This window comes from Malus domestica, chromosome 10 (assembly GCF_042453785.1).
Source record: "Malus domestica chromosome 10, GDT2T_hap1".
NCBI lineage: Eukaryota > Viridiplantae > Streptophyta > Magnoliopsida > Rosales > Rosaceae > Malus > Malus domestica.
The window spans coordinates 41,321,774-41,335,623 of record NC_091670.1 but is presented as its reverse complement, the minus strand read 5'-3'; the positions used below and the strand labels follow the sequence as shown (position 1 = coordinate 41,335,623).

General features: G+C 38.7%; 1 protein-coding gene and 1 long non-coding RNA gene across 4 annotated transcripts; one reads left to right on the top strand and one right to left on the bottom strand.

Moving 5' to 3' along the window:
• The first annotated feature begins 674 nt into the window (after positions 1–674).
• Positions 675–4,650, top strand: LOC114827797 (anthocyanidin reductase ((2S)-flavan-3-ol-forming)). Its single transcript, XM_029110431.2, has 6 exons — positions 675–1,399; positions 2,972–3,138; positions 3,225–3,425; positions 3,520–3,679; positions 3,770–3,986; positions 4,291–4,650. Exons 1-6 carry the CDS (start codon positions 1,270–1,272, stop codon positions 4,433–4,435), a joined length of 1,020 nt encoding a protein of 339 aa, XP_028966264.1. The 5' UTR covers positions 675–1,269; the 3' UTR covers positions 4,436–4,650.
• Positions 4,351–13,602, bottom strand: LOC139188478 (uncharacterized). 3 transcript variants are annotated; one of them, XR_011571943.1, is made up of 6 exons: positions 13,042–13,602; positions 10,955–11,088; positions 6,483–6,645; positions 6,157–6,286; positions 5,134–5,837; positions 4,351–5,003 (listed from the first exon to the last, which is right to left on the bottom strand). It is a non-coding gene; the product is annotated as an uncharacterized lncRNA (long non-coding RNA). The 3 variants fall into 3 exon arrangements; XR_011571942.1 differs by lacking the exon at positions 10,955–11,088; XR_011571944.1 differs by lacking the exons at positions 10,955–11,088; positions 13,042–13,602 and adding an exon at positions 7,338–7,632.
• Positions 13,603–13,850: the final 248 nt, after the last annotated feature.

The following is a 13,850-nucleotide window of genomic DNA, read 5'->3' as shown; positions in this document are numbered from 1 at the left end:
CTCACGTGCTGTAGGCACAAGGGTACATACGGCGGTTGCATTCAAGAAGATTTGTATCAATGTTACTTCGCAGTTAACATTATTCTTTGTTGTTTAATTAATTCTACTCTTATGTTTCTATTAGCAATTGATCAATTAGTCACAATGCTTATTTCTTTGAAGCCTAACATTTTACACCTTCAGGTTTGAAGTGGTTTTTAAAACGAGTAATGTAATTTTAATTTTTTCACATTGACTCCTTAAACATCTCTCCCAATTAAAGTGACTCTTTTTGTCAACATGACGCGAATATGGCTTATTTAATGTGATAAAATAAAATTTTCGTGATTTATTTAAAAAATCTCTCTAAACTTAAAGCGTGTAAAATGTAATTATACGTTTATTTTTCTAATAAAAAAAAAGTGTAAAGATATTATTATTTGGCAATAATGCAAGACAGCTCCCCTTGTGGTTAGGTGTGCAATAGTGTGTGGAAAAAGGACCTACTTCCTTCCTAATTTGTGTTGCACGTTTCAGAATGTTAGCTCATTTCAAACAAGTCTCCGTTGTTTACGGACCAAAAAAGTCATATCGTTTCGCTTATTTCAGCGTTAGTTGATAAAGCAAGTCGTAATAAATATAATTCAAGAAAAGAAGATGGAGACGGTTTTAGCATAAGAATCAAGAGTAAGAATACTTTATAATTGGGAGATATGTGCTCGTTTTAAAATGCTTTTAAAATAACTGATAACATTTTTAATGAAAATTGTCTTTTAAATCAACCATTAGTAAAAACTCGAGTAAATTATGAAAAAATAATTTAAATGCTATATTTGGTGCTTCTTTCAAAATGTAATAGCAGTTCTTTCGATTATTTTTAAAACACTTTTAAACGAATTCTATATGTACTGTAACCTATTATCGGTGCTTCAAAAAAGTCACGGATAAGATTTTTGTCAGTTGAATGACAAATTTTGTTTCCATTTTGTTTTGGCTCGACAGATAAATTATAGCAGGAAAGTTGTTTTTGGTGTTTTGTCGAAAAACTCCTTATACCTGGGGGGATAATTACGACGGAAGAACTAAAATTGCACAGTGAGTTGGTGGCGTCTTAGATCCTCACGTGCTCACCTTCTTCCTCTTCCGATTCGATTGGACGAAACTTCTGCAACAACAGCGACCGCGCCTACTCAGTCTATTTAACCAGTAAATCCTCCGTCACATAAAACTCCACTCCCATAATTCCCACCTACCTTTTCAGCTGAAAATCTGACAGAGGAAGAGGAAGCCATGGCCACCCAACAACCCATCTCAAAGAAGACGGCTTGCGTCGTCGGCGGAACCGGGTTCATGGCGTCTCTGCTGGTCAAGCTACTGCTCCAGAAGGGCTACGCCGTCAGAACCACCGTCAGAGACCCTGGTCAGACTCCCTCTTCTCCTTTTTTCCTAATTTATTTAATTTATCTAATTTTTTTTTAACTAGACGATTTTCTAGACTACTCTGATACATAACGACATTAAAAACGCTGGTGAATATCTTGACCAACTCGTATGCAATTTCTTTTGAAGTTTCAATTTTTTATTTTTTATTTTTGTCAACTGCAATTTATGCCCTGTGAAAAACCATGTTCATAACCAAAGAACGAAGACAAAGTATCTGTATTGTCAGTATTGATGCTTTGTCCCCACTTTCAGTCCTCCTGACTAGGTTGTTTTGTCGTAGTAAGATTCTCTTTTTTCCAAATTACCTTTTCTTCAATGGCAGATCCACTAAAGATGTGATTGTTTGTCCTCACTAACTGTTACTGGACCAGACTACATACTCCTGTGTCTGTTAAGTGGAGGGATTAAATTAAATGAGACTAAAGGGGACATGCAGGGACTAACTCCCTCGCTGTACTACATATTATTCTTATACTACATAGTCAGTGTCAAGCTAATTCAGCTCAGTTTTTAAAACTAGTCCAGTGCAACAAACGCAAGAGACCAAAATAGTCCCTGGCCTATCAGGCCTTTTTTTTCTTTCTTGCTACTGTAACAGATGCGGCTGGTGCATATTAATACAGGGGTGTGCTATCCACACACCCCTTTTTACTTCTCTCATACCCTTTGTTAATTTATATCCTTTGATCTTCTTCAATTCATTCAATCCGACGACCGAAAATTAAAAGGGTGTGAGAGAAGTAAAAAAGAGTGTGTGGATATCACATCCCTTAATATAATATCTTTAAAATTCAAGCGTGTTCTCAATCCAAACTCTTTTATGTTCTAGGCCAGCATCATCTTTCTCTCAATTCCTCAATTCCTCTTATTGCAGTGCAGTCTTCACTTCCCTTCCTTGTTCTATCAACTTTGCTTTGGCTTTAACTTATATTTTTTTTTTTTAAATTCTTGCTTACTCTTTACTTCATATTCGAGGTTCTAGGTTTGTGCAATGTTTCTTAGTTCCCTCTATTGAATTTAAGGTCTTTCAATTTTTATGCAAATTACTCCAATCTCTCATGCTCTGAGTTAAAATTACCTATGTTTGTGAGAGGCCCTCCCACACATGAAATCCTGGCTCCACCACTGCTCCCCTTCCTTCCTCTCCTCTCTCACTTTTGTGACCGCTCAAATAGAAAGGGACAATAGAGGAGGGGAATTCGAAGGGAAGAGAATCCTACTCCGTTTCCATCTCCTTATATAGAACCATTGCACTGAAAAGTTTCTCATTTTACGCGTTTCTGGTAGAAAAAATTGAAACTTCAAAACGTTGTACTTGGCATGTGATGAGTAAATCCAATATGACCATTATGCTAGAGGTGTTAGTGACAAGACAAGGTAAAAGTTCATAATAAGATTTAATTACTCATCTGAATTTACTGTTGGAATTCAAAGAGGCCTTCGTAATTTTGTAGGTTATCAGTAAATTTTGAGAAAACTTATCAGTTAAATTCTTGTTTTAATGTGCTGGCATGAATTGGTTTTCAATTTTTGATACATTTGGGTGCAGACAACCACAAGAAGGTCTCCCACCTCACAGCACTACAAGAGTTGGGTGAGCTAGAGATTTTGGCAGGAGATCTAACTGATGAAGGGAGCTTCGATGCCCCAATAGCAGGCTGTGATCTTGTTTTCCATGTTGCAACCCCTGTCAACTTTGCCTCACAGGACCCGGAGGTCTGGATTTTGTGAGAATTTCTTGATGAAATGTTGCATTCTGTATAGTTGAGGACAGTGGTAATACTAACATTGTCAATTAACAGAATGATATGATCAAACCAGCAATCCAAGGGGTACTAAATGTTCTGAAGTCGTGCGTGAAAGCCAAAACAGTTAAGCGCGTTGTTTTGACATCATCAGCTGCTACAGTTTCGATCAATACACTTGAAGGAACAGGTTTGGTCGTGGATGAAAAGGATTGGAGTGATTTGGAGTTCTTGACTAATGTAAAGCCACCCACTTGGGTATGTCACCAAAGCCTTTGTCTTTAAATAGGCCTAGTGTCTAGAAATTCGCCGAATGAAATGATCAAACAAGAACGTTTTCTCAAATTCGCAGGGGTACCCTGCCTCCAAGACACTAGCTGAGAAGACAGCTTGGAAATTTGCCGAAGAAAACAACATTGATCTAATCACTGTGATCCCTTCTCTTATGGCCGGTCCTTCTCTCACTCCAGACGTTCCCAGCAGTATCGGCCTTGCCATGGCTTTAATCACAGGTTTGAAACCAGAAGCTAGAACAATGAACTACGTTGCACTACATCTCCGAAAGGCATGGTGATCTGATGGTTTCTTTTAATGGTTTACAGGAGATGATTTCCTCATAAATATGGCCCTGAAAGGTATGCAAATGTTATCAGGTTCGATATCCATTGCACATGTGGAGGACGTCTGCCGGGCTCATATATTTTTGGCTGAGAAAGAATCTGCATCTGGTCGGTACATTTGCTGTGCTGCCAACACCGGCGTTCCTGAGCTTGCTAAGTTCCTCAACAAAAGATACCCCCAGTACAAAGTCCCCACTGAGTACGCCCGTAATCCTAGTATTCGAAAACCTAGATTTATAAATTCCTGTTTTTGATGATGAGTGGTATGTTTAGATTTATGTACACCGAGTGTTTTTTCGTTCTAGTACTTCGACATTGCATTCGCTTTTTATAGTCACCCTCAAATGTTTCTACCAAGAAAATTCTGATTAAGGTTTGGAACTTAAAGTTGGTAAGTTGCATTGATTGTCGAAGTAAAATTGAAAGGGTTTAGACTTGAACTCCAGCTCAACTAGCTATTGTACAATTTCGGATGGTTTTTTCATTCTCCGTTGTAATTGCAGGTTTGGAGATTTTCCGTCTGAGGCCAAACTGATCATCTCTTCAGAGAAGCTTATCAAGGAGGGGTTCGATTTTAAGTATGGCATCGAAGAAATATATGACCAAACTGTGGAGTACTTCAAGGCAAAGGGGCTGCTGCAGAACTAGAAAAACCAAGTCTCACTAGCTTGTGATCCTCCTGTTATGTGGATCACAAAAAGTGTGTAATCGATCAGCATGTATCGAGCTAGCTATCTCTCTATTGTCTGGCTTACCGTAAATTTTCTTGTTAAAAAGCATCGTAATTTGCTGAGTTTGGCAAATGGTAATAAAATCGAGCAGCGACGAAAAAGCAACAGCGGCGTGTTGCTTTCTGATGAGAATTAGATGCTTGCTTTTTGGTTGAACCGCAGGAGTGGCTGTGTTCTGTGTGAAGGCATGTTCATAGTCCAACATGTAGGATGCCGTTTCTACACGATAAGTCCTTTCAGGAAAACGGCTGATCGTTTAAGCACAATTAACGAATCAAAACCGAAAAGGTTACAATTAAAAGATGAATAAGCATGAACAAGTTTAATGTACAAGTACAAGACTCTGAGTTTTTAAGTTCGGTGACCACTTTGTCCGCCTTCAGCGTTCAATCAAAGCATCTTTGTTCTTCAGCAGACCGATTTCAATGAAAGTTTCTTCAGCTGCAGGAGTTTGAGCAGTACGTGTAGTTCCTCGAGTGATGCGTCTGTAAGAGCAACCATATAAGCTCTATAATAAACTAGCCAAGAACATAAGATTTAACCAACTAAATCACAATCATCACTCCAAATATATTCTGTATATGTAAATACTGAAGTAATATCTACAACACATACCTACAAACTGTTGAATTCTGCGAGGACCTCTGGGTTGCTGCCATTCTTCTTTCTTACGGCAGATCGCTTCTCTTTCAATTGCTACTCTCTTTCTTATCTTGAATAACTTCTTCATGTTTCACGGCATTGATCACAAGAAAGAGTAGTACTAGACACCATATATCTAATGTTCAACATATTAGGATTAAGAACCATTGGAGAAATCTACACATAACCTTCTCCTCTCTGCAAAACTCAATGCTCTCCAAGTTATAGGTAATTGGAACAATAAGAGCGCGTTTTGTGAGAGCAGGGGCTTGTGGTTTTATACTACAAGACCTGGATCGCCCTATAACAATCCCACAAGAAATACAAGACTGCATTCCTTATATCAATATGAGTCCTATAAACGAGCAAACATAAGAGTCCTCAATATACCAATATGATTGGATTAACTCCTGTCAACATGATTTAGACTTCTTTATAATATCAATTATCCCAAGACTTGTAAGAATCATACTCATACTCTTACAGCGTCATCTTCAAGATCCACAACGGGAGGAACGGCCTGTGAAAAGGAGAATGGAGATGAATAAGTAGGAAGTTGTGTTAACCTGGAAACTGATATGAAAAGTATACCCCAAAATGCAGTTATTCCAATCCCCTTGCATTGTCAAGAGCTATGTCAACTCTCAAATCCCAGCACAATGGCTTCTGACTCTCCTCTACATTTCCAAACAGATAAATCTTAAATTTAAGTGCCTTGGTGATGAACAATTATCGAGAATTATCAACAAATAGAACTGGTTACAAACTTTTAACTAAAATTAGAAATTGAAGGTGAAGGATACTAAACTAATGATAAAATGAGCACTAAACTGTGCATATTGTTTATTTGAAGTTTGGAACCAGTTTTTGTCTGTGTATTATTTCCCGAAACTATTCAAGGGGCTCAAAACGATAAAAGATGTGTCTATTCGTGCTAGGAAATCAAATAAACCGGTGCGTTACGGACGGAAAGTCTAGGGTTGTGAGATTTGTTACCATGCAAATGAGAAAAGAGACTGCCGTTGCTCAAGTACTTATAAAGAAGCATATATTGTCCAACTTCTTCTACAATATATCCCACCAAGTTGACGAGGTTCTTGTGGAATAATCTTCCGAGCAACAGAACCTGAACACACAGATATGTACGTGCGTATATATCAAGATTTTACAAAGTGACCGGTGTATGAGATGCATCGATATATTAGACAACTGAATTTATATAATTAATTTTAACACTTATAATATAATCATTTAAACACCGATGCATCTCACTCCAGTGTACCATAGAAATATCCCATTGTATTATGAATGTAGGGATTTACCTCAAGCCAAAAACTCGTTCTGGCCTTGGGTGGAATTTGAAGCAAGAACTTTGACGGCAAAGGTGTCACCAGTGCTCATTTGGGCCTTGTAAACGGGCCCAAAAGCTCCTTGCTCAATTGTTGTCGTGAAATTATAAGTTGCTTTCTGTATGTCTGTCAAAATCTAGAAAGAAAAAAAAAGCCGGCAAGCTAATTATTCACTATTTTTTCCTTTTTTTAGGGGTCAAAAAGCAAAGATTTCATTAAAAAAAACTGTGGATCAATACCAATGACAATAGATAAGCCTAATACAATTGGGGGTAGCCAAAGCCCAAACAAAAAAGGGGAGAATAATAATAAATAAATAAACCCCTAAATCCTATCTTGCACAAGCAGAAATTCGGCGTTGACATCAACACAACCACCACGCCAACTGCCACAAGGGTAGAAGCCCCAAGAAAATAAACTTTGCATTGATGCGGGGCGTGCCAACTCTTCGGCCGAGCTCGGCGGAGGAGTAAAATGTGTTGATATTGCGTTGGGTGCGCTGCTGACTTCTCGATCTTGTGATTGCTACCAAGGAAGGAACACTATCGGCCTTCGGGTTCTAGAGTCTGAAGACAAGGCTGCTAGTTCTAAGGAGTTCACAAATCGTCGGCGTCAGATTCAGTCACGGTGATTATATTTGTAAGGGTATAAGCACGCCAAATCGACACCAGAGTATAGGGGTACAGATACTTAAAACAAATATATGTCTTGATGGTAAATATGGTTTGGCCTCAGAATGCCGAACTCTAAAGCTTACTCGTGAATATCCAATCATAAAAACAACTCAGCGTTCAATGTGATGAGCCCTAGTAAACTGTAACACCTTACCTCGCCAAAAAGGCTAATGAGATGACCTCTGCCAATAAAAACTCGAAAGTCTTTGCCGACCGAGACTTGGATAGATAACCAGTCGGCCTCAACGCAATGCTGTTTATCCAAACTAAAGGTGTTCTGCGATCGGTTGGTTCTACGGCAATAGTGATGTTTATCTAAACTAAAGGTATCACCGGTTGCCTTCACAGTGCTGTTTATCCAGACTAAATATGTGTTGCGGAAAAAAAAAATCTCAAAGTTGTTGAGAGAGTTTGCGCATGACAATTTGTGTGTTGAATTGGAGAGACTGAAATGTTGCACGGTATCTTGTATTTATAGGGACGAGTATGCGCTGGTTGATAAGTTGATAAAGACTCCCAAGACTCTGAACTTAGTAAAAACTGCAACCAAATTCAATCCTTGCGTTTTGTCTTATCACATCAAATCCCAAGATAACCTGCATGCTTGGATTTGAATAAATAACGTTCATCTAAATAGCCACCAATTATATATATATATATAGTTTGCACCTTTCACATGGCATGCAGACTATACGGCAACTATATATATAATTATATAACTAGTAGCCTTTCACACGACATGCAGTCCAAGTCCATCATCAATTCAATTCATCTGACAACATCCATATATAACCCAGCCTACTTAGGTCACCTATCTCACCATTATCCAAGCCTTGCAAATCCTATGCTATGCCACGTGATAAGAAGCCAAGCTAAGTTGCTCTGATCCACACGGTACACTGCTAACAAATCCAAATTAAATCGGAATGTTCCACATGTCTCTTCGTTGGGGCTATGATTTTTATCCCATTTATTTTGTACAAGAAAATCCAGATAATTTATTGAAAGATAATTATTATGATTAAAAACCATAATATTATCTCTTAACAATAGCAAAGTATCTTAACTTTCTCATCCGACGGTTAAGAACAATGCTCACTCAACGGCCTTGATTACTCGGGCTGATGGCATAAAATCGGGTTCAAACATTGCCCCCCCCCCCAGTTTCCTTGAACTTTGGCTTGTAAGCCGAATGGTTAAGGAAATTAAGTCTTTGTGCCCAATAAAATCTCATGGTATCGCCGAAGAAGACAAAAATTTATTGGCAAAAGAAAAGCACACCATGCTATTAAGAACCCATAATTGAACTCGTACAAGATGCCAATTTGCATCTTGGCCAACTCGTTGACCTCGGTCCGATCTCAATTTTTATCTTAGCTTGGCATGATAATCAAACTTTGGCCGAGCTTGGCCTGCCTATATATATAAACACTCTGATAGTCTTCCAATCCCCCATTTTCCTTCTCTTAAAAATTTGGCCGACTTGGCAGCATGGCATTTGCTTGTTTTTATATATATATATATATACTCCACCTCATGGCCGACTCTTATATATATATATAACCAATCTTTGGAAAACCAACCTCTGAACAGTTAACTCCATCCAAAACATGAGGCATCCAAATCAATATTTCAAAGGTATAGACTCCAAAGCTACTATCAAATCCGCGGTCTTTATTCGGCCAATCTTTCTTGTGGAAAAACTAAACTCCCATGGCCGAAATGTTGGTAAGGAAGAATGGCCGAGGATGGGTAGGTGTAGAGCATGCTGCAAATATTCTTTTTAATTGTCCAGGATACCCAATTTTATCGGTGGTTCGTGTTGTGGGTTTCGACCAAAATAGTCTACCGAAGACTTTAATTTTTAAGCCGAGCACACCATCTTTTGGATTGCCGCACCACCTTGTTACCCCCTTATTTTCTTATGCATGGGCCTAAAAGGCCGAATGGTTAAGAAAATAATTTATTCATCCTTTTTTTTTAGAAGAAAATGACAGTGGACGAACTATAAAGAGGAGGAGGCCAACGATGTTTTATTCCGAGCTGAGAACTTTTTATATCAAAATTCTCAATTTGATTTTGCTTTATGCCGAATAAAGAATCACTTCCAAATACTTTTGACTTGGTGAAATATTTTTCATTGGCCGCCGAATGTGTTAAACAATTATTATGCCCTCCAGGCATAATAATTTCGTCAATTTCGGCTTTTAACTCGATTAACTTAGCCGAATGAGATATTTCTATATTGGCTTTATCGCCAATAATCGTATCGATTGGCGTGGTTTTTTCGGCTAGGCCCATGTCTCGGCCTTGTTCATCATTAGAGCACTCCTCTAATAAATCATTTTCTAAATCGACTTTTGGCTCATAAACTTGAACTCTTTCTTCTATGCCTACTACACTTTCAGTCTCAACCGAGACAACATGTGGCCTAGGTGTTTCTTTGGCCGTCTTGGCAATATCCTGAGGCCGAATTTTTATTGTGTCCGGAGCGAAAAATTGCCCCCCAATCTTTTGATCCAACCATTCTTCAAATGGAATTTATTTGAACCTAGGACAAAACGGCGTTTTCTTATCGAACCACTCATCAAATCGAGCTCTGCCTTTTTTTAACCATTGATCTTGTAAGCTGTGATGAACCTTCACCTTTATCATTTGAGAGAAAGATTTTTCCTTTTCTTTATATGCTTCAATGATCTGGTTAAGGAGTTTGTTACACCTCTCGGCATTTTCCTTTAATAGGCGCCAAATCTCACCCTCACTGAGATCTTGATATATCATGTGAACTTTGTAGTTTTAGCACTGGTCCCACCGGGCGTGCCAAAATGTTGACTCTAAAAACTACCAAGCCTACGTGGTGCGCAGAGTAAAATGTGTTGATGTTGCGTTGGATGCGCTGCTGACTTCTCGATCTTGCGATTGCAGCCGAGGAAGGAACATTCTTGGCTTTCGGGTTCTAGAGCCGGAAGACAAGGCTGCTAGTTCTAAGGAGTTCATAATTCGTCAGCGTCGGATTCGGTCACAGTGATTATATTTGTAAGGGTATATGTCACGCCCCGATCCCGACGTACGTCCAGGATTGACACGTGATGTCATCAAATAACCATATATCTAACATACCCGTCTCCGAGATATGTACCAAGCACATGCCATGCCTCGAATTGCGAAGTAAATTTTTGTTCATTTTATGGCTGCAACCTTCTCGTTAGACTGCCTACGTACCCTACACATGGATCAAGCCATTCATAGTTCGTCTTCGCTACAACTCGACATATAACACAGTTTGTTTAAGCCAAAAGGCATAACATTCCTCAATCAAACATTTGGACTTGACAAGTATGAAATTATTTAATTCAAGCTACATAACAACCCACATGACAATCAAGGTTTCTATTTCATCCATCATATATATCATTATGTTTCAACATAAAATCGCAATTCATATCATGTAATATATCAAAGAATCAACAAAGCACAATAGTATCCTCTAGTTGCATTGATCACTGATCTAATCATATTAATAACAATCATATTCAACATCATTCCACAATCACCTCAAGTAACCCATTCCCTGAGTCAAGGAGACACGATATTAACATTTAATTACGTTAATCAGTCAACCAGATCACATATCAATGCACGAAATTAATTAAAGGAATTCTACATAACTCCCTGCCTGGATTCTAAGTAATAACCTGATAATTCTAATTTATATTCACAAGGTTTATCGTGGTAATTCTCATTCATTCAAATCTAAGGTTCTAGACTAACCTTATGGAAATGAGCAAGAGCAAGGAATCCAGACCACTCAACAAAATCCAACAGTCTTGGGTTCCAGACCACTCAACAGAACTAAAACACCAAGCTACTTCTTGTACTTTACCCAGACCTGTCATATTCAGTGCCTACATCAAGGGAATAGTGCACTAGCAAATCAGAACTTGGTTAAGATGCAAAGCCCGGGTGAGTGACAATAATACAAGTATGTGATATTCAATAAAATCAGACCATCAATCACAATCTATAAATGTCGAGTATAGAATCATGCTTTATGAAATCATAATCAAGCCGCTAAAAACTCCAGAGGAGTCACCCATACATCCAACGACTTTTCTAATTCAAACCACAAAATTCTAAAAAACCATCTTTCATATGTGCATTAAAAACTAGGGTTAGAAAGACGCAATTCAGCTGAAGCCTACATATGTAACCAAACAGGAAGTGGCCCCCTACCAAGCAGAACCACCTCTTCAGTAACCAAGTAGGCAGTGACCCTCTATTGCGGATTAACCAAGCAGAGTCACTCCTATGTATCGGTTAGACAGTGATCACCTATCGTGGATTAACCAAGCATGATCACCCCTAAATGTGCGTGTACGGCTATACCAAAGATATAAGGATCACCTATCGCGGATTAACCAAGCACGATCCATAAATATTATGGTCCCCTATCACGGATTAACCAAGCAGGACTAGGATAACTAAGTAGGTAATGACTCCCCAACGCGGATTAACCAAGCAGAGTCATACCTACATAATTGTTAGGCAGTGATCACCCAATGTGGATTAACCAAGCATGATCACCCATAAGTATAAATGGCCATAAGGATCGCCCAATGTGGATTAACCAAGCACGATCCATAAATAGTATGGTCCCCTAATGCGGATTAACCAACCAGGACCATCCATGCACTACGGCTACATGGTGCAGTCTCATCATCACACATTATACATAATTATACGCATACATGCTATCAACTCCACATATCAACCAGCATCTAGTCATACGGAGCACAACACAAGGAATCCTTCAATTACTATTCCTATTAAAAATCTAATAAAGTACCTAACTCATCTCCTGACTTTCATCTCCATCTCATGCTAGGTAATAGTGCCAAGTTCAAATAGGTATTCAGTTGGCAATCATATCCAAATAATTATCAAACAATATTTAGATTCCATAATTGCCATATCATTCATCATAATTATCATTCACATTATTAAAAGTTAATTTAAACACATATATATCACAAACATCATCAATACACAAGCCAAATCATATTTAATTAGCATTGGTCTATGGCTAAATATATAAAAATAACATTTCAATAGAAATCATATTTATAAGACCAATTCATATTCACAAATGATACTAATATAAGAAATTAAGATAATAATCATATTCCATATATTCAAGTCGATATCTTACCACTATAGGCCCACTAGATTTCAATTAGTCTCGTAGTACTAATTTTAATATTTAGAACGGTTTAAGACTGGTTACCACAAGTCAACTCTCGGTCAACGATAAGGTCCACAACTCTACGTAATTTGATCATGAAGATTCGTACATCGGATTTCGGATCCATAACTTCCCACAGCCCACATTATGTTTCAAGAACAACATACTAAATTTCATTACGATCCAACGATCGGATCTTCGTCAATCACAATTTCCGGTGCGCGGTCAACGTTTTATTTTACAAACTTACAAATCCACTTCAGGAAGATCCGTACATCAAATTCCCGATCCGTAACTTCCTAAGGTCCTCAACTATTACATACTATAACGTATTAAAGTTTGGTGACGATCCAACGGTCAGATCGTCCATTCACTTAAGGTCCAAAGGGCAATCTCTATCCAAATTATAGTCATACGATGAGATTTCGTCAATCAAACTTCACATATGGAATCATGATATCCAAATTAATCTAGGAAGGGTAGGTGGGGGTCTCGGCCCATGCGCCGCTGCACGTGGTGACCGGCCGCCTCGACTCACCGGAAAATTCCAACTATTTCTAAAAATTACCAAATTTTACAGGCAAGTAGTTCTTAGTGAGATGAGAAATTTTCATACCTGGGACGAAGTCCAATTCGGCCGGGAAACACCTAAAATCAGCCTTAATCCGATGCAACCCTAGGATTGGGTGTTCTCCGATTCAACCTCAAAATGTACTTCGACGCCTCAACCACTGATCGAGATTTGTTCCTAGGTCCAAGGGAAGTCTAATGGTGGTGGTAATTGGAGGATATCGTTTCACATTTGGTGGATTTCGTCATGGTTCCTCGCGGCACCCACGGTGTAAACCTTAATGAAATCGAACCAATTCTTGTCGATTTTTGGGTGATCAACGAAGGAGAAGGGGCGTAATGATGTTTGCAGGTGTTAAAGGGGTGAAAATCGCCTTAAACTATGGTGGAGGTGGCCGGAAATTCAACCGGGTTGGGTGCGGGTGTATGGGTCACAGAAAGGGTTCAGGTTGGGTGCTCTGCACCCCTCCCCTTTCTCTCTTTTCTTTTTTTTTGATTGGCCTCCCATGTTCCCTCATTTCTCTCCCGCAACCACCCTCTTTTCCTTCCCTTTTCATTTTTTCCTTCTTCCCCCTATTGGTCCCTCATTTTCCTCCTCTCCTGATTCGTTGCACCCTCTCCCCTTTTTCTTTTCTTTTTTTTTATTGGTCCCTTTACAAACTAATTAGGACCCCATAAATATTAAATTCCCAAAAATAAAATATAAATTATAAAAACTCCTTAATATTAAAGTGTAGTTTGCAATAGTGAAGTCCAGGAACAGGATTTCACAGTATAACCACGCCGAATCGACACCAGGGTATAAGATACTCAGAACAGATATATGTCTTGATGGTAAATATGGTTCGGCCATCA

Coding starts and splice junctions, on each gene's coding strand:
- LOC114827797 (XM_029110431.2), top strand. CDS start 1,270: ATGGCCACCCAACAACCCATCTCAAAGAAGACGGCTTGCGTCGTCGGC. Junction 3,680..3,769: donor TGCCATGGCTTTAATCACAG/GTTTGAAACCAG, acceptor AATGGTTTACAG/GAGATGATTTCCTCATAAAT. Junction 3,987..4,290: donor CAGTACAAAGTCCCCACTGA/GTACGCCCGTAA, acceptor TTGTAATTGCAG/GTTTGGAGATTTTCCGTCTG.